We start from the raw sequence: 17,954 nt of genomic DNA, 5'->3' as shown, positions 1-17,954 counted from the left end.
TCATGGCTTGGAAGGTCATCCACCAGACCTGAAGACCACCCGAGACATTGGTCAGAATCAAATATGTGGATTACAAAGGGCTGCGCAGAACAGAAGGCTCAACTATCATGCTGCCACTCTCGTCAAATCACATAAGACTCTCCATGTTGGCTTATAAGCATTAACAAACAAAACTATGAACCAAACAATGGTCTGATCCCGTACAACCTCTTCAAACTCAGTCTACAGTGATATATGTACGTTCAGGAAGTCTATACTTGGGGTACTGAAGCGAGGCCGATTTGTGATGGTCTGGAACGCTGATCATCATGGCCCCACCAGTTTCCAGCAGCGATCGTCACCAAAACGTCACTCGCGACTTCCATAAACAGAGAAATAAATAGGTACTCTCTTCCACCTCGCTTCTCTACTGAAGAGCAACAAAACTTCCTGATTGTAATCAAAATGTCGAACTCCAACTTCCAGCTCAGCAATGTTTTCGACGTCAAGGGCAAGGTTGCCCTCGTCACCGGTGGTGGCTCGGGTATTGGCTTGATGGTAATCAGAATCACCATGTTTTCTACGAGTGTACATTGTACTAATGTTTCCAGGCCACCCAAGCTCTCGCTACCAACGGATCCAAGGTCTACATCGTTGGCCGCACCGAAGAGAAGCTCAAGACTGTCCAGCAGACCTACGGCAAGGACATCTCCGGCGAAATCATCCCTATCGTTGGCGACGTTACCAAGAAGAGCGAGATTGAGAAGCTCGTTAAGGAAATCGAGTCAAAGGAAGGCTTCCTTGACATACTTGTCAACAGTATACATTCCCCTTCCTACTTGCACGGATCACTGCTGACATTTTCTAGACGCTGGCATTGACGCCGGTAAGCTGACCCCTGACGGCAAGGACGCTGAGGAGATGAAGAAGAACCTCTTCGACGAAGACAGGTATGAATCTTGTCTCTCCTGCCTTTGTACAGTACTGATTGTTTCGTCAGCTTCGAGGACTGGAGCGATCTCTACACAACCAATGTCATTGCCCCCTTCTTCTTGAGCACCGCCTTCCTGCCCCTATTGCAGAAGGCTACTGAGCGCACACACGGCTGGTCTGCTACTATCATCAACATCTCATCCATCTCTGGTCTCGTCCGTATCTCTCAGGGCCACTTCAACTACAATGCCTCCAAGGGTGCCGTGGTTCACCTCAACAAGATGCTCTCGGCTGAAGTCCAGAGCAGCGGCCTGAAGATCCGCATCAACGCTATCGCTCCTGGTGTCTTCCCCTCGGAAATGACTACTGGTGAGAGCAAGGATGATCAGAAGAGCGAACTGCCCAAGGAGCACAAGGGAGATCTGCCTTCGCAGAGACCTGGAAAGGAGTCTGACATGGCCGCCGCAGTACTGTTCTGTGCAGCCTGCCAGTACCTGAACGGGCAAAATGTCCCTGTAGATGGAGGATACCTCATCCAGACTGGTACCTAGGCGCACAGTAACAGGCTACGAACCATCACGAAGAACTCATGACAGAAAACAGCATGTAATTAATGAGCACCATTATGAGAGACCAAAAAGTGTTTTCCCTCCACCATCATTTGATAATTTCATGCCCTCCTTCGTGATCTTAATACTAGGCTTTCATTGTTTCTATGATCACAAAGCTAAACAACATGTTACAGGACAAATGGTTGACCGAGTCATATGAATATGTTTTGTGAAGCAATTGTGCACACTATTATGCAGCCTGATCAAATTACTCGCGCCGCAATGCGCCTCGGCTTGGCGCTTGTGATCGTCGGAGACAACACATATCCATAGCCACTCAAGATATCTCGAAGCTTTCTGAACTTTCAAGTACAACAACGGAATAGTCTTGATTATTCAGATAAACTGAGGCAATCATGTCGACCGCACAAGCTTCACAGAGCTCGAATCCCAACCCAAATGCAAGTGCTCTACTATGGGGTAAGGTCAGCTACCAACTGTGCTATGACCAGACTGATGAATGAACAGACGACAGAAGCCGTCAATGGTTGTTAGCCGAGTCGCGGCCTATTCGAGATCTGTTGGAGGTATGTTGCCACTTCACGTCTCACATTGATTCTTGACTAAGTCCTGCAAGCAATCTACAAGAGTAAAAGGATGTATCATGTAGGTCACCAAGACTCAGACACCAGAACCACTTCTACGTGCTGCAGAAGACACATTCAGGATACTGACAAGTGCTTCTGTCATGAAGTTTCACAGAAATCGAGCACTTCCAAGGCCAAGGACGCAATGCTTTGCGAGACACTATCATGATGCGCTTTCCCAACACACCACAAATGTTCTGGTCAAGGACATGTGCACTTCACAATGGTTTCTTTGGTTGCGATCATTCTCTTCCTTCAGCCACAACACAATACTCGACCTACTTCCGTTTGGCTGTCAAGACCCCGCAGAACCAAGGACTGCCGGATTATGATTCGCCATACGGCAGTTTGTCCTACGAATGGTCGGAGATGGGATTTTTATCTGCTTCTTCCACGACTTGGAATGTTATGATATGCTTCAATGTGCCTCAGAGCATTATCACTGGGTTGCAACCGACATTACCGACGCTGTTGGGAGATATTCTGGGACCGTATGCGTTGCATATACCTTTGTTGGAACAGTTGGTTGAGCTATACGACATGAGTGTCTCGTACACGGGTGGTACAGTTGACATACTCGAGAAGGTAACAACACATTGATGCTACTGAACCCATGGTAAGAAAGCAGACGAGCTAATTGCGGTGCGCAATCTAGGAACTTACAAAACCTGGATATCAAGAAACCGAAACCACAGCTCCTGGAGCCCCCTCAGCCTCGGACAAACAGCGCAGAACTCAGCTTGCAGCCATGTTTGAGATTTCGAATCACATCACCCACTTGATCGAAACAACACAAATTGCCGCAGAGACAGTCGATCGCATGAGATCAGAATGCGAGGGCTACGCTGCTGTGCAAAAACCTGTCAACTTGTCACTGGCGCCGAGAGCGCGCAAACTCGCTTTCCTACACAGTATGCTGAGAGGAATTTCTGCACGTACTAGGTCTAACGAGAAGGAGTTAGCTGGAGCGCAGAGTTTGGTATGTTGATGCTATCCTTATGCAGCTGATGTCAGTCCACGAGGAGAGAATACTAATGAATTTGGTGCCGCAGTTGACGAATATGATTGCTCAGGACAATCATGAGGTCTTACAGCGATTAGCTGCTTCGAATAGCGACTAAGCGTAAACCGCGATGGCAAAATTCTTTTCATGATTTCGCTACCCCTCCCTCTAGAAGAATCTCGCAAGAGTTATAGGAAGCTGATTAGCAGCGCCGGAGAAAAGTGATATGGTGGCTCCTCAAGGCTCAAAGGATTCGAAGTTTCAGCCACGCCTGCGGGGGCGGCTAACTTGCATATACTAGGGCTCAGCCTTCATGCACCTATATCATGCAAGCAGGCGGTCTGAGAGCTGAACCCCAACATAAGATGACTTCAGCTTCCTCCTAATCTTGCGCTTTGTCAGACACTCTTGTTGCAATATCATTGATGTGACCGACGTTGCTTTGGAAAATATGTCTATTCCTCCATCGTCTCAGTCAGGCTCTTCTATAAAACCAGTCTCATTCCCTGATCCGAAGGCACTCGTGTATGGTAGGTGTTGGATCTCCCAGAGCGGGGTGAACATCGCTGACATTCGGAAAGACAGAGGAGTCTGTAAATGGAATATAGTGGGCGACTCTCCTTTGGATGTACTCAAGGTACGATGGTACAATTCTTGCGTGTGAACACTATGTTAACTGATATCTGCTCCAGTCCAAGAATGAAGCATGCATAATGTACGAATTTGTGTTCTTTATACCGAGATATGTTCCATGCATCAGTTCGTAGAGATCATGAAATATCGATACTGACGGATCACCTACTCGAGTAGTTTCACCCAGATTGGAAGGTTTACCAAAGATGCCAACCAACAGAAGGAGCTGTCAAAATGGTTCCCACCTATACCAGATATGTTTTGGTCGGAAACTGGTGTGAAACACAATGGGTTCTTTGGTTGTCATACTTCCACCATACCTGCCCCAAAGTTGCCGATCCACACTGCGGACGCTGCCACTACAAGACAAGAAACACCAAACCCAATTGATGCTTCTGGCCAAAAGAGCACTTGGACGTCAAGTACGACCTTGACATCTGATAACGAGGCCACTTCTCCCGACCCAACCCTAGGCTTCGATATCCAAACCACCTGGACGTATTTCCGTCTCATCGTCAAGATTTTATTGACGGAACCACTCGCAGATGGCACTCTTCCAGAGGGCGAGATAAAGTATGGCTGGGCTGAGATGGCATTCCTCAGTTTTTCAAACGCACGCAGAACCGTGATGATTTGCTTCGACATGCCGGACGATGTTCCTGGAACCTTGCTGAAAACTCTCCCTGAGGGTCTCCATGACTTCGATGGACCATTCGGGTTGCACATACCAGTGCTAGAGCGACTGGTCAAGCTTTACGACAAGAGTATCTGGGGTATGGCGAAGACAGTCAGAGCATTTGAGAAAGTAAGCCAAGCCTACAAGGACGAGTCTGGTATCGGTACTAACACGTTGCCAGCAACGGGAAAAAGACTCGAAACCAAAAGAATCGAAACCGGGTGCCTCTAGCCCGCAAGACTCTACTAAGCCTGACACACCGTCTGTTACCTCCGGTGCTCCTGGCCCAGTGATTCCCGATCCCTCCGACCCTCAAGAAGCAAGAGCTCAATTCCAGCGTCTTTTCGCCATATCTCGTCACATAACTCATTCTGTCGAGACCGTTCAAGTCGCTGCCGAGGTCCTGGAGCAAATGAAGTTGGAATGCAAGCTACTCCTGGAAGTCGATCTACAAGGGAGACTGCAAAAATTGAAATGGTTGCAGAGTATGCTAAAAGGCCTGTCGGCACGCTCGATATCGAATGAGAAGAGATTGGCGAGCGAGCAAACATTGGTAAGTCAACCATATATCCATCCTCCCAGCCCAATCGTGTAGTGATGTACTGAAGCAAGGCAATAGCTCTCAAACATGATATCTCAACGCGACAGCGAGGAAACGAAAAAGCTTTCCATCTCTAGCGGGGAGATCGCAGTGGCTACGGCTGTGGACAGTGAGGCTATGAAGTCCATCGCGTTGGTTACGATGACGTTCTTGCCTGCGACGTTTGTTACTGTGAGTCTTCCCTTCCTTCCTAGTTGAGTGCTTCCTTATCCAGCAATCGATTATACTAATCAACAATCCATCAGGCGTTTCTCGGCATGAACTTCTTCACCGTCAACTCAGAGAAGCCAGAAGGACACCTGAAGTCGTCAAAGGACGTGTGGATCTTCTTCGCCGTTGCTGTACCACTGACTATCGTGGTGTTATTACTGTATCGGTGGTGGCAGATCAGGAGAGCGAATCGTAAAGGCGATATTGAGAAAGGTGGAAAGGAACTCTGATAAACATAAAACATGTCTGGAATGTGAACATGGATTGGGGTTTCCTCGGACGAGGAAGATGTTACTGTATCTTAGACTGGAAGGATGTTGGGCTAGTACGAGGAAGGAGTTAAAGCCTTTTTTGAATTTCCTACCACGTCTACTCCCAACGTCTCATATTTGTAGCGGACTTCAATTTTAACACCACCTTCGACGTCCATTATGATCGAAGACCAGAGGCAAGCGATGATGGATACGGCCGTATTCTATACCATCGGTGGAGACAAGCTTCGCCACACGAATCCTTCGACATCGAACCACTAAAGAATAGCGTCATACCATAATATAGTGTTATATAATCTCGCCAGTCACCCAAATTTTCATCCTCGATTTAAAGAGTTCAAACTGTACTCCCGACCGTACCATGACTTCTCTACAACCACAACGAATCTCAACACTTCAACAACTGTACCCCAGCGTCTCTGTAGAGATACTGGAGACTGTTCCGACCATCGAAGATTGGGAAGCCACAAAGATCTGGGGAAGGCAGAATCCAGAAACCTGTATGTATGCGCTGGACAAGGGATTTGCAATGTACATTGCTGGCACCGAGAAATTGTTGGCTGTGCTTGGGCCAACAGCTCTTGAAGAAATTAGACCATTGGTCGAGGACGCAGAAAGGGAAACCGCTGGCAAGGAATGGGATGAAGAGCAAAAGCGCTGGATTTGATACGGGTAATACTTCTTCCAAGGCAAAGCTACAGCTGCAAAAGGCGATCCAGGTTCACTGACCCGTGTCCTTTAGCAGCCGCAACTCAAAGCCAAGCAGATTGAGATTGTCTGCCTATGGCTTTTGGAGCACGGAAAACGCATGCTCCATAGCATTAGCATCTTCCAACCGCGAACTTGCCATCCATTTCTTCCTATACTGCTGCCACACCCACCAAATCGCGAACAATATCAATGTCAAGACAATCGAGATGACAAAGTACATCCACAGATCATGAGAATAGGTTATGTGGCCGCCATGCGCGTCGGGATCGTACGCGAAGAAGTTCATGCCTAGCAAAGCCTATGTTGATTGTTCAGTATGTTTAGATGTGAGGATTTGAAGAAATTACTTACGGAGACGAATGTTGCTGGCAGAAATGTCATGGTCACGATTGCGATTGTCTTCATTGCCACTCCATCATCTTTGGTAGCCATGGCTATATCCACATTCGTTTTGGCGTCAAGTTGTGACATCAGATTGGAAGTCTGCAAATACGTGTCATCAGCATCTCTAATACTCAAGAATGAAGAAGCTGGAGAACCTGACTTACCAAGTTCTGCTCATTTCCCATGCGTCTGTCATTTGATACTGCTCGAGCTAGAAAGCCTCGCATCATGGAATGCTGAAATTTGAACATTTCAGATCTTGCGGAGAGAAGCTCCCGATGTGTGGTAGGTTGGCAAGTGAGAGATGCACATTGGCTAGCAATGCATTCGAAAACCTTTGTCGCCTCCTGCGTTGCTTCAATCGAGTGTACCGTGTGTCGCGAATCTTCGTATAATTTGATGAAGTAGTGAAGATCCGTATTGCCCATGGGCTGTGTGGATGGCATTGTTAGTCGGCGATTCAAGAGAGCGGATAAAGACAGGATTTACATACTCCTTTACTCTTCTCGTTGTTGCGCATGATAAATGCGATATCCCAGACGCTTTCATCGTATAATACCATGAGTTGCTCAAGTAGGACTTGATGGAAGCCATAAGGTCCAGTGATGATATCTTTGTTTTCTTCTTCCGAGACTATATCCAGTAAGGTGTAGACCAGAGACCGAGGTGTGTCAAGACACAATAGCAAGTTGCGATCCTCACTAAACGCAGAGACGAATGACATCTCGTACCATTGATATTGCGTAAAGTCGATATTTTTGGGCGTTGGCTTGATGGATTTGACGATCATGCGAAACCAAGTCTGTACGCTCAAGGGCGATATACCGTTTGGAGAAGTGGTACCAGATGTGCTGGAGGCAATCGAAGTCTTTGCTCCGAAGAACCCATTGTGTTGAACGCATGTCTTTGACCAGAACATTCTCGGTATATTCGGGAAGTGCTTGCATAGCTCTTGTCGTAATACAGGATCATTCAGGAAATGCTGTATACTTGAGAATCTGATGATCCCGTCAAAATGGTGTCTTTGTGTCTCCGGGTGGAAAGTTTACATTATACATGTCGATACTTGATGGTCCTGCTAGTGGTCAGCTTGCTGATCGTGATCTCAGGAGATCGAGTTACCCTTAGCAGGTCAAGTAGAGGTATTTCCACAATTTTCCATGTTCTATTCGATGGCTCTTGAGTTTCGAGAACATTAGTCTAGCCTCTCGCCAAAGGAAGGGTCTATATCACACGATACCATAGAGAAGAGCTTCGATGTTCGGATTCGATGACTTCGGACCTGCTTGATTGTGTGTGGTCGACATTTGGGACTTATGGATGTTTGCGACAAGATTTGGATCGATGGATACAGGCGCTATATGTTTGTTGGTGCCCGACGATCAATATATGCATGTCAGCCAGAGTGGCTGGGGCTTGATATGGCGCCCCTCAATAGCCCGGCCTTCTGCATGAGGCCGCAAGGCGGTGTATACCAAAGCGACCCTTCTTGATTGAGTGATACAGTGGTAAATCCCGAGAGCTGCTCATACGAGAGGCTTCAGAATTTGTGAGCATTGTCCAGGCAGAAGATACCTAGAATGCCATCGCATGTCGCAAGACCACCGACAGCGTCGGGCAATTGTAGCTGCACTTGTCGACGTCTATGACAGCTGACCTCGGATCCCGCGACACAACACTTGATTCAGGACTCTTCGGGTGATCGTTTCACGTTGCAGATTGACGAGACTCGATGAGAACCGAGATGGCAGCAGACAAAGGAAAGGAAGGGCATCGATGAACACTTGGTCTGTGCGAGACCGCTCAAAATCACACGTTCTTGACCCGAACCATTTACGTTCTTGCACAACAACACCAAAATTCATCGTTGATTGATGCAACATTGAGACAGTAGCTTGATATACTTAGCTGTCAACGGTATTTGTTTTGTAGGATGCTAACGAGAATGACACGCGACCCCGCCGTCTTTCTCGTGAATAATGCCTATCAACACCACGATCATAATCATACTCTTTTTGCTTCGTCTTCCTTGACCCTCTCTCTCGCTCTCATCAAACACTTACCTAGCAGATTCGAACCCCATTCGTCCCTTTTTGACAATGCCGACTTTGCGTTGAACCCAACACCCCAAACTCGATCACTCGCACTCGCCTCCACCAGCTCTCTTTCTCCTGTCATCAACAACCTCTCCTTCAAGTCTTTGTTCTGGGAAAATTTGAGATAGCTTCCGTCCTCGACGACCTTCTCCTTGACTGCATCCCAAGCTTCATCGTCCCAATTTGCCACGCAACGACCAAGCGCTTTTTGGTCTTTCGGGTATGGTGTTGCGAGAATAGAGGCTGCGGTTGTGAGATCATCGCGAAAGAGGGCTTTGTGGTGCATCATGTATTGCTCTGCACAGTTGTAGGTTTGATTCGTTGTCGGGTCTGTGAAGGACGAGAGATACCATTGGCTGAGATAGCCGTGTGGTTCTTCGTGTTCGCGATGCAAGAGTACTGGAGGGCGAATGCTCTTTTTATTGTGCTTTTCCCGTGGCGCAGAAGAGAAAGCATCGGAGGCCGGACCTTGTGGCGGTAACCTTACGATCAAGGAATTGGGTAGGTCTTCCATTTCGCGTTCTTGGGCATTTTCAAAGTCTTCTGTGAAGTTCTTGACTTGCGTCTTCTTGGACGATTTATTCTTCTTGGTCATGCTTATGCGGTATGTCGAGCCTGGGGGACTTTGCTGTCTTGCAGGGCAAGTGAAATACGCTATGGATGGCTATTTGGTTGCTTGTTCTGCGAAAATTATGTTGCGATGTCATGGTAAGGCAGTACATGTCGAGGGTCTATCGAGGTTACCTCACCGCGAAGTTCAATTTCGGACACCGGTCTACAGCACGTGGCAAAGTTAAGTCATACCATCGCACCTTCCAATAACATCTTTCACGTCTCTCCCATTCCTCAAATCAGACTGTTTGTATCTCTTCTCATCAAATACACATTCACAACCATGAAGATCCAAAGAGCCACATCACCACCTCCCGACATCATCCTCGGCCCTGCCAACACAAATATGAAAAACGCACCAATCCTCCCTATCGAAGAAGAAGCACCATGGCCAGACATCTCAGCCTGTCCGACCTCTCTAAACTCCCTGTTCGCCCTCACTCAAGCCGGCCTCTCTACGACTACCGCGTCTGCCATCCACACCGCCTACAATACAATTCCTCATCCATGCCTTTGCCTCAAAATCTACGCTATCAATTACCTCGCTCCGTTGGCAACACGGATAGATGTGTACGAGGAAGGTCAGGATTGGATAGGTGCGTTGATGGAGATGGGAGCCAACGATCAGTTGATACACGCGATTGTGCAGCCGGGGATGGAGGATGTGATGGTAATGAACACTGCTTGGGGATGGATGAAGGAGGCAATGGATAACAGATGGGAGTTTTACGAGTGGATGATTGAGTTGGGGAAGGTTAGGGAAGTTGACCAGAGAGGACCTAGGGTCTAGGCACATCAGCCGTTAAAGCTATGTTTCGAGTCCGAACCAAGTGGTTCGAAAGATCGAGACTCTGTGGTGTTACTCATACCTCCAAAAAGTATGAACATATATAGCAAAGTTTCAAACGGCGAGGCATTGTCGTATACGAGATACTGTTGCCTACAATGACAAAATATCTCGTATCCTACCACGCTCAAGCTCACTCGCCAGTCATAAATACCAGAGCCAACACGCACTTTTCTCTCAAGAGCAAACGTCAACACTCTACAGTCCCTCCTATATCATTACCCAAGACCATAAACCTTCGACAAAAACATACCTTCTAGTCACCTAAGACCACGACCACAACAACAGCTACAACTACAACTCAAACCTGCAACTAAAACCTCACCATAAACTCCACCACCCACCAACCATCACAAAAAGATGTCACTAGCCCCAGCCTCCTGCTTCGCCACACCAACCCACCTCTACCCAAGCATAAACCTCGACAACTACCCCATCCTCGAATACTACACCGAAGTAAAAGAGTTCATGGACAACCAAAATCCACCCAAAGACTGCCACATCTTGGCTTTAGATGACGGATTTGGAATTTACTGTTCGGATCATGTGTTGATGGGAGTATGTGGGTATTCCGCCATCGAGGAGATTATAAAGAGAGAGGAGGGGAAAGAGGGGTATATGTGAGAGGACATGAGATGAGAGGGAAAAAGAGAGAAGAGATGTGCAGAACGAGTAAAGTAAATGCAATATGGGGGGATATACAACAGATATATCTAATGACAAGAACAAAGACATCTTAGTCGTGCCAAAAACTCCATGTTCCCAAGAAACGCCCGTGTAACCAAATGGGTGACTTCTAGTTCTGCCCTTGGGGTTTGGAAACCTTTTTTACAGGATGCAACAGCATACCGGGTAAACACATCTTGCCTTGCCCACCTACCATGCCAATACCCCTGATATCCTTACCCTCATTCTCATCTTGTTTGCCTCCCCAAGATCCCAGACCGTCATCTTCTGCTTCCCAGCCGAGCCAGCGCCAGAACAACGTCTTAGGGAAGTCGGTAGCATAATACCACGACCATGTTTTGAAGTTGACTTCGCGATCGTGGGCATATGCAGAATCGAACTGTTGAGACCAACGAGCAGGGATTCCGGCGTCGGCGTTGAAGATCGCGTCAGCGTACCAAGCGGGCCAGTGGTGAGAGGACCAGATGGGGTGGGGTGCATAGACGGCCTTGAGACCGTGTTGGAGAGCCACAGTCGCAGGCCACATTTCCGCTTGCATAGACCTGCCATTCAAGTTCTCCACGTGCATGGCGTGAAGCATGCGCTTGGAGAAACGGGCGAGCGTGTTGATGAAGACGCGACGGGGAATAGTCTCGAAACCTTCGTGGTAGAACCCTTCAGCTGCTCCGTTTTCGGCTGTAAAGATTGGTCGGACGCCGGGGATGAAGTTCCAGATCTTGTGGCGGTAGGACCATTGTGTGTCGTTAGGATCCCAGATTGGTTGGAGAGTAATAAGATCAGCCTCCTCACCTACACCCCACGAGAAATCGTCGTCTTCTTGTCTGGTCGGAGGTTTCGGGCCGATGGGAATTTGGGTCGAGGCGTAAGGAAGGGCACCCCATACAGGAGTCATATTGCCTTGCTTTGTCGCATTTGCGATAGCTCCGTCAGTATCTGCGAGGTAAGATTGGAAATCTCCATGGGCCTCGGGGAGATAGAAGCGTGCGTTTCTCTCCCAAAGATGCTTTCTCGGCATCTTTTGAGCGAAGAAGCTAACCTGTTCGAGGAAGTGGTAGGGGTTTCCGGTGTATCTAGCATCGGTCTCCCAGTTCCAGACGTAGTCGAATTCGGGGTGAGTCTTTGAGAACCATTGCAGAGGCATGAACTGCATCCAGTAGACTTGCCAGTCGCCAACCTTGGGGTACCACTCTTCACAGACCTTTTCAGTCCAGAGGACGGAAATATCACGGAGCTCTTCAGGAACGACGGCATGGAGGACGCTGTTGTATGTCTCCTCATTGTCATAGATATCGGCGTCGCGTTGCTTGACGTTGACGAAAAGGTAGACTTGGTACTCGCCTCCACTGAGGAGGGAAGTTTCGGTGACAAGAGAGCGAATGGCTTGAAGGTCGTTCTCGGTGTATACGTAGCCTTCCCAGGTGCGGATCAGGATAGCGGTACGGTGATGAGGCTTAGCAGCGTTTGTGGATTCGGCATGCTGTGTCGACTCATCCTCTTTAGGCATGGTTCGGCTGGGTCTGAGCTGCATCGACTTGCGCTGGTGTTCGCCGTAGCGCTCCTTGTTCTTGCTCAGACAGTCGTTCTGCAACTCGCCCCAGCGCACGCTTCCCCAATCGGGTGCATTCTTGGCTGTGCTGTCGTATGGAGTGTAGCGTGATTCGCGGTCGAAGCATGAGTTCAAGTCGATGCCCAGATCCGAACCAACACTGATGTTGGGGAAGTTCTGGGGCAATTGTGGCCAGGCGTGAACCAGGTCTTCCGGACTCTTGTCTAGTGTCTGACCGCGAGGGCCCTTGCAGGAAACATATTCCCCAGTCCAATGCTTCTTGTATTCGGTGGATTGGTAATCGGGGTATGGCAGGTAGGGAGTGGCGTTCAAGCCCATCTTCTCGAGCTGGTTGATGCCGTTGGATGCGTAGTAGTCGACGTTCCTGTATGTGTCAGTCGAGTCTTGGTTTGGCAATGTTGCAGCAACATACATGGGCAGACCCTCCCATCGATTCGGATCATAATCCTTGTCGACATAGTCGCCGTAGCCAGGCCAATGGCCGCCCTTGTTTGGACGATCCCATTGGATAAACTCCTTGATCTTTGCCTGCAACTCCTTGTACGAAGCATGTACAAAAGGTGTGATTTTGGCAGTAGTGCCTGTCTTTGTGGCAGATGTGCTCACTGAATCCGAGGACGATGCGACGGACGTTGAGATTGACGAGGACGAAGACGAATGCGAGGTGGTGACGATGGTGGTGTGTACGGGCTTCTCCTCGTACTCTTCCTCCTTTAGCGGCGGAGGTGGCGCTGCGTGAATCTTGTCCTGGTCAGGCTTGTACTCCTGCCATAGCTCGCTCTTTCCCGAGTCTTCCTTGAAGCTGCTGCTGCCGGTTGTCGTGTCCTCGGGCACTCTGCCGTTGGTAAATTTGGGAAGGTCGTACTTGGGAAGGTATTCGGAATAAGTCGAGTTGCGTACCAGGACGACGATTGCCAGGAAGACAAGTATCGTCACAACTGCCAGTCGTCGTGGCGACCCGAATGGCGAAAGCAGCATGGCTGCTGTATAATTGAGCAGAGGGGGCTGCTCTACCGTGTTGTAGTTGGAGCACGCTCAGTCGCTGACGAGCTGTTGATTATTAGAGTCTATGCTAGAGTCGCTTTTTCGTAAATTCATAAAGGAAAAGTGTCAGGGCTGCTGAAACACGAGGATCAACCAACGATTGATCATGGACGAGTCTCCCCCTTATCACACACCTGCCGTTTGCCATTCCCTCTTCTCCTTTCTCCTTTTCGGAGCGGCTGTCTTCAACGTTTCCAATGGCCCGCCAAGTCTGCAGACATGCCTCCCGCCCGGCCTTTTTTGTATACACCTAACCCACGAACGCCTCGGCCAAGCCATTTGCATCTTTCTGGTCATCATTCCATTCGCTATCGGAGGATTTTGCTCTTCTCCTTGCTCGTTTCTTACTTTCCATCGCTGTTCGATATCATCTTCCAATGCCCTTTTGACGAGTAATACGCGATACGCGACCAGGTTGCTCGCCGCTGCTGTTTCAGAAATCGCTCATCACGAACATCCTCTTTTCCCCTCTCGAGGCTGTGCATTTCTCGTGCCCTTGTCTTCGTCTCTGACGACGAAGAATACAAAATCCTCTGTTTCTTGATAACACGTCCGAAGCTGTCTTGTCAATCACCAAAATGATTTATCCGGTTACTCCAACTAAGTACTCCAACTGCTCCATGTTTTGACAGCTCTCCATGACACTTTTTCCCCACTTCCGCCCTCGGATCCGACCCTTGGCCGACGCCGGAATGATGTACCTATCGATAGGATCAAGATAGGAAGACCACCATACATAACATTGGGGTACCCAGTCTCGAATACAAGTCCATAATATCTTCTCTCTCTAGCAAGTTGTCTTTTCTCTCTTTCGTGCTGTCAAACATGCTTTCAACTCTCTTCCCCGGCGTCGCTCTCATCACCGGTGCATCCTCAGGTAAGCTTCAACACATCCGCGATTTTATACACAACTCTATCTCACAAAACTGTACCAGGTATCGGTAAAGCAACAGCAACATCCTTCGCCCAAGAAGGTTGCACCCGTATCATCCTCGCCGACATCTCCGAAGCTTCCCTCACCACAACCCAAGAATCCCTCACCAAATCCTACCCCAACACCCAATTCCTCGCCATCCCCACCGACATCTCCTCCCCCGAAGCAGTACGAAACCTCTTCCGCAAAGCCGTCGAAAAGTTCGGCAGAATCGACTATGCAGTAAATTGCGCCGGTGTTTTGGGGGCAGCAAAGAAATCCCATGAGATGACTTTGGAGGAATTCGATCACATTGTTAATGTAGATTATCGTGGATCGTGGCTGTGTTCGAGGGAGGAGTTGAAGGTGATGGTTAATCAGGAGCCACTGGAGACTCACGATGGGAGAAAAGGGAGTAGAGGTGCCATCGTGAATGTGGCTAGTCAGTTGGGTATTGTGGCCAGACCTCAAGCACGTAAGTTTGCGAACCCTACCCTCGCAGTTGATATATATGATACTGATATGATTTACAGCGGCATACTGTTCAGCAAAAGCTGCTATCATTGGCTTGACGAAGTCAGACGCTTTGGATTATTCGGAGCACAACATCAGGGTCAATTGTGTCTGCCCTGGTGTGGTCGAAACACCACTCATCAACGATGAAGTGAGAAAGGCCATCTCCATCGCTCCTATGAACAGGTATGTCCGCTTTCCTCTAATTGTTACGTCCAAGCTTCCGCTTGTCATCCAAAATTGGATCAATATTTGCGTCTTGTGTCTTGAAGCCTCAAATCACATTCATCGCGGTGTTCTGGAGACGACAGCGGAGAAGACTACCGAGACATTCTCTTGACATTGGAAAATTTGTCGTCTGGCCAAAAGTGCTGATTTGGGTACTACAGAGCAGGTACACCGACCGAGATCGCCGACTGCATCCTTTTCCTCTGCTCACCAAAGTCATCGTTTGTCCAAGGAGCCGCATTGGTAGCAGACGGCGGATACACTATCAACTAGACCACAACAAATTGAAATCACTACCCACACAGACCAATCGACAAATTTGGGCTTCTTCTTCGCCCGCTGCAGTTGCTCAAGCATAAATCTGACCTGACTGTCAACCCTGTTATCATCTGCTCAATTCTAGCACGATCTGGCAATAGCAATACCCTGACCAAGAAAGTACCGCAGGATTCACAAGCTCCGCCAGGTAGCCCGATGAACAGAACCGAACGGTACTGTGGCTTCTTCATACACAAGCTATGTTGAATCAGAATTCTCACCACCAGGAATGACTGTTTTTTGCAACCTACTTTTATATTCTCTCTAATGCTGCTCGTCATCCAATCGCAAATAGAGTCTGAAACCATGCAGCAACCTCACCAGCATCATGAAAGAAGCCATGCCATGACATGCTGCCCTCCAAAGGCTCAGTTGTCTTCTACTTCTGTTGAAGCAACAGTGATATAGGTTCAATCTGTCACAAGATCTCTACAGTGATCGTTACTAGCGGTGAAGTCAATCGGCGATTGTCGATTTTGCTTGTTATATGCCACGCATGCCTGATACTTGGATTCGAGAACACAAAAGAACGAATGCATGTCTCTGTTGAGATGTTTTGGAGACTTGTTATATAACAGCATGTTCGGAACGCGTTACAGAGCTCTCGTGACACAACCTTATGCACTAGTAAACGTGCTGTGACCATCCGTATACAGCATCTTGATGACATTATCTCACTCCCATGGTCCTATACAGCGACAAAAACACCTGTCGCAATGCAAAATACTTTTGGTTTCTGTACATTTGTCCAAGGAGATGGAGAAATTTTCACGCTTTCACTGGACATACGTGGTGATTTGAAAAGCATTGTGCATTTCGACTGATGCTAATTCCCGGTGTTGGGACTATGAGATGCTCATGAATGCTACTAATATTACACCAAAGCCGTAGCCACTCCAGGCTTTTTGAAAGGTCATGCTCCATGGGTCTAAGTCCACTTCTGAACCACGACGCCGCCACGCTTGAGTTCGGCCAAGTCCTCCAACTTAGCGTCCATATCGGTCAGGGCCTTGTTGGGGAAGGTAGTCATGAGCTCGAATTCTCTGCTCTGACTAGCAACGCTGCTGGCAGTGACGAAATCGTAGACTTCACCGACGGTATGGCTAGTGTTAAAGCGCGATACCAAACGGGTGCCATCGCCAAGGCGAATCTGCAGCTGAACCGTAGGCTGTGACTCGTCAACATCAACCTTGGGTGCTGAAGATGCTGCGGGTGCAGCTGTCGATGTGGAAGGGGCAGCAGCAGGTGCGGGTGTGGTGCCAGAGGGGCCAGGGGTAGGCGAACCCAGGCGCTGACCAGCACCGCCAAAGGGCTTGTACTGCCTCTTGGGTGGCGTGTACTTCTCGTCCTTGTGTGGGTCCAGCTGGAGGTCAACTTCTTGGCCTGGCTGAACGCCGAGAAGTGCGAGAGGGGCACGTCCTTGATTGATAAGCGCGAGTACGGGAGCGTTTGCTGGGTCGTCGAAGCGATGGAGGGGCCCATCGTCAATACTGAAGCCGTCCTGCCACAAGTGCAGCGTGCGGCTCACACGAGGCGGGGCAGAGCGGGCGTTTGTGGGTGCAGCAGAGGCATGGGGGTCTTCGATGACACGCGAGGGAGCATCGTCGCCGCCGAGGGTTTGTGCGCGGCCTGAGAAGGCACCGCTGGCTTGGGCGGGTGCCGCTTCGTCTTCATCTTCATCGCCGGGACGAGCGCGATTTCTGGTGATGAATTAGCTGATTGAACAAACAAGTGAAGACGTAGTAGGCATACTCTCTGGCTTGCTGCATAATGTTACGGAAGTGATCCTGAGGGCGTCTGTTGGGGTCCTGAACGGCGAGACCAGACTTCTCGCCTCCAGCGAAGAAGTCCTGCTGAGGGTCTTGATCGCCATGGTCGTCGTCGCCATGGTCATCGTCGTTCTGAAGATCACGGAAAGTGCGAACCATGTTGGATGGATTTGTGGGTGGAGGACGGTTGGTTGATGATGATGATGAGGTGTTGGCGGCGGGAGTTGTTGATGGTAGGGATGGAACGGCTTGCTCTTCTACGTCTTCGTCGGAGCTGGCTTCGGCGGGATCGTCTTGAGAGGCGAAGTAGAGTGTAACGGCTTGTTCGAGGTTCCAGTCGGATGAGGCGAGAGCAGTTTGTGCCTGTGTTGATGATAAGTCAGATGGTGATACGAAGGCGCGAGGAAAGGTATCGAAGCCAAAGAAAGTCGGTCGTGACGCATGTGCATGTGGGGAAGGGTTCAATTCAAACTTACATTTGCAGGTGAAGCACCCGTAATACCACTGAACTGAGCGATAAGATCTTCGTGACTTGGATCCATATTGATTTGTGATGTGTTGATGTCTGCTTGAAGGCTGTGTTCAGACGTATGCGATTTGGATATGGCTGTCTACAAACAAACGCAGGCACGTCATGGGTGCCTTCTCCTTCTCGAAACGGATCCCCTCAAGCATGTGCTTGCCTGGTCATAGCTTCTGCGCGTTTGCCATGATGGGAACGTCTATCCAACAACTTGTACCTCCTACCTATCGAATCATC

At 49.0% G+C, this 17,954-nt stretch overlaps 9 protein-coding genes across 9 annotated transcripts; 5 read left to right on the top strand and 4 right to left on the bottom strand.

The window, feature by feature from the left end:
- Positions 1-203: 203 nt before the first annotated feature.
- On the top strand, positions 204-1,568 carry M438DRAFT_346680 (NAD(P)-binding protein). The gene is made up of 4 exons (XM_029905734.1): positions 204-537; positions 591-798; positions 848-929; positions 980-1,568. The coding sequence occupies exons 1-4, from the start codon at positions 445-447 to the stop codon at positions 1,461-1,463; spliced, it is 867 nt and encodes a 288-aa protein (XP_029759215.1). The 5' UTR covers positions 204-444; the 3' UTR covers positions 1,464-1,568.
- A 244-nt stretch (positions 1,569-1,812) lies between these two features.
- On the top strand, positions 1,813-3,398 carry M438DRAFT_39843 (uncharacterized protein). The gene is made up of 6 exons (XM_029909361.1): positions 1,813-1,943; positions 1,999-2,050; positions 2,101-2,129; positions 2,218-2,695; positions 2,766-3,089; positions 3,163-3,398. The coding sequence occupies exons 1-6, from the start codon at positions 1,939-1,941 to the stop codon at positions 3,229-3,231; spliced, it is 957 nt and encodes a 318-aa protein (XP_029759214.1). The 5' UTR covers positions 1,813-1,938; the 3' UTR covers positions 3,232-3,398.
- M438DRAFT_39860 (uncharacterized protein) lies at positions 3,253-5,610 on the top strand. Its single transcript, XM_029909369.1, has 7 exons — positions 3,253-3,643; positions 3,695-3,750; positions 3,806-3,828; positions 3,924-4,551; positions 4,604-4,975; positions 5,042-5,194; positions 5,269-5,610. The coding sequence occupies exons 1-7, from the start codon at positions 3,565-3,567 to the stop codon at positions 5,461-5,463; spliced, it is 1,506 nt and encodes a 501-aa protein (XP_029759213.1). The 5' UTR covers positions 3,253-3,564; the 3' UTR covers positions 5,464-5,610.
- Positions 5,611-6,086: 476 nt separating this feature from the next.
- M438DRAFT_321237 (uncharacterized protein) lies at positions 6,087-8,318 on the bottom strand. The gene is made up of 7 exons (XM_029902910.1): positions 7,841-8,318; positions 7,723-7,778; positions 7,650-7,675; positions 7,094-7,598; positions 6,765-7,031; positions 6,568-6,699; positions 6,087-6,514 (listed from the first exon to the last, which is right to left on the bottom strand). The coding sequence occupies exons 1-7, from the start codon at positions 7,905-7,907 to the stop codon at positions 6,287-6,289; spliced, it is 1,281 nt and encodes a 426-aa protein (XP_029759212.1). The 5' UTR covers positions 7,908-8,318; the 3' UTR covers positions 6,087-6,286.
- A 286-nt stretch (positions 8,319-8,604) lies between these two features.
- On the bottom strand, positions 8,605-9,210 carry M438DRAFT_276112 (DUF1768-domain-containing protein; the record flags this gene model as incomplete). The annotated part of the gene is made up of 1 exon (XM_029900833.1): positions 8,605-9,210. One exon carries the CDS (start codon positions 9,208-9,210, stop codon positions 8,605-8,607), a length of 606 nt encoding a protein of 201 aa, XP_029759211.1.
- A 381-nt stretch (positions 9,211-9,591) lies between these two features.
- M438DRAFT_356434 (uncharacterized protein) lies at positions 9,592-10,098 on the top strand (the record flags this gene model as incomplete). The annotated part of the gene is made up of 1 exon (XM_029907100.1): positions 9,592-10,098. The coding sequence occupies one exon, from the start codon at positions 9,592-9,594 to the stop codon at positions 10,096-10,098; it is 507 nt and encodes a 168-aa protein (XP_029759210.1).
- An 853-nt stretch (positions 10,099-10,951) lies between these two features.
- Positions 10,952-13,387, bottom strand: M438DRAFT_336372 (uncharacterized protein; the record flags this gene model as incomplete). Its single annotated transcript, XM_029903882.1, has 2 exons — positions 10,952-12,773; positions 12,822-13,387. 2 exons carry the CDS (start codon positions 13,385-13,387, stop codon positions 10,952-10,954), a joined length of 2,388 nt encoding a protein of 795 aa, XP_029759209.1.
- An 891-nt stretch (positions 13,388-14,278) lies between these two features.
- M438DRAFT_366419 (NAD(P)-binding protein) lies at positions 14,279-15,380 on the top strand (the record flags this gene model as incomplete). The annotated part of the gene is made up of 4 exons (XM_029907875.1): positions 14,279-14,330; positions 14,389-14,841; positions 14,900-15,065; positions 15,269-15,380. The coding sequence occupies 4 exons, from the start codon at positions 14,279-14,281 to the stop codon at positions 15,378-15,380; spliced, it is 783 nt and encodes a 260-aa protein (XP_029759208.1).
- A 580-nt stretch (positions 15,381-15,960) lies between these two features.
- M438DRAFT_321230 (SEP-domain-containing protein) lies at positions 15,961-17,853 on the bottom strand. The gene is made up of 3 exons (XM_029902909.1): positions 17,671-17,853; positions 17,178-17,557; positions 15,961-17,125 (listed from the first exon to the last, which is right to left on the bottom strand). The coding sequence occupies exons 1-3, from the start codon at positions 17,734-17,736 to the stop codon at positions 16,354-16,356; spliced, it is 1,218 nt and encodes a 405-aa protein (XP_029759207.1). The 5' UTR covers positions 17,737-17,853; the 3' UTR covers positions 15,961-16,353.
- Between the last annotated feature and the right edge of the window lie 101 nt (positions 17,854-17,954).

This window comes from Aureobasidium pullulans, assembly GCF_000721785.1.
Source record: "Aureobasidium pullulans EXF-150 unplaced genomic scaffold scaffold_12, whole genome shotgun sequence".
Taxonomy (NCBI): Eukaryota; Fungi; Ascomycota; class Dothideomycetes; order Dothideales; family Saccotheciaceae; genus Aureobasidium; species Aureobasidium pullulans.
This window is presented reverse-complemented; position numbering and strand designations above follow the sequence as displayed.

Bases quoted from the DNA above. Each gene is read 5' to 3' on its own strand.
- M438DRAFT_321230 (XM_029902909.1), bottom strand. From the start codon at position 17,736: ATGGATCCAAGTCACGAAGATCTTATCGCTCAGTTCAGTGGTATTACG. The intron at 17,558-17,670 runs GTAAGTTTGAAT...TCATCAACACAG, and splicing joins CGGGTGCTTCACCTGCAAAT to GCACAAACTGCTCTCGCCTC. The intron at 17,126-17,177 runs GTATGCCTACTA...ATTCATCACCAG, and splicing joins ATTATGCAGCAAGCCAGAGA to AAATCGCGCTCGTCCCGGCG.
- M438DRAFT_321237 (XM_029902910.1), bottom strand. From the start codon at position 7,907: ATGTCGACCACACACAATCAAGCAGGTCCGAAGTCATCGAATCCGAAC. The intron at 7,599-7,649 runs GTAAACTTTCCA...CGGGATCATCAG, and splicing joins CAAGTATCGACATGTATAAT to ATTCTCAAGTATACAGCATT. The intron at 6,515-6,567 runs GTAAGTAATTTC...CAATCAACATAG, and splicing joins TGCCAGCAACATTCGTCTCC to GCTTTGCTAGGCATGAACTT.
- M438DRAFT_39843 (XM_029909361.1), top strand. The intron at 2,051-2,100 runs GTATGTTGCCAC...AAGTCCTGCAAG, and splicing joins CTATTCGAGATCTGTTGGAG to CAATCTACAAGAGTAAAAGG. The intron at 3,090-3,162 runs GTATGTTGATGC...TTGGTGCCGCAG, and splicing joins TAGCTGGAGCGCAGAGTTTG to TTGACGAATATGATTGCTCA.
- M438DRAFT_39860 (XM_029909369.1), top strand. From the start codon at position 3,565: ATGTCTATTCCTCCATCGTCTCAGTCAGGCTCTTCTATAAAACCAGTC. The intron at 3,751-3,805 runs GTACGATGGTAC...TATCTGCTCCAG, and splicing joins CTCCTTTGGATGTACTCAAG to TCCAAGAATGAAGCATGCAT. The intron at 4,552-4,603 runs GTAAGCCAAGCC...ACACGTTGCCAG, and splicing joins CAGTCAGAGCATTTGAGAAA to CAACGGGAAAAAGACTCGAA.
- M438DRAFT_346680 (XM_029905734.1), top strand. From the start codon at position 445: ATGTCGAACTCCAACTTCCAGCTCAGCAATGTTTTCGACGTCAAGGGC. The intron at 799-847 runs GTATACATTCCC...GACATTTTCTAG, and splicing joins CCTTGACATACTTGTCAACA to ACGCTGGCATTGACGCCGGT. The intron at 930-979 runs GTATGAATCTTG...TTGTTTCGTCAG, and splicing joins AACCTCTTCGACGAAGACAG to CTTCGAGGACTGGAGCGATC.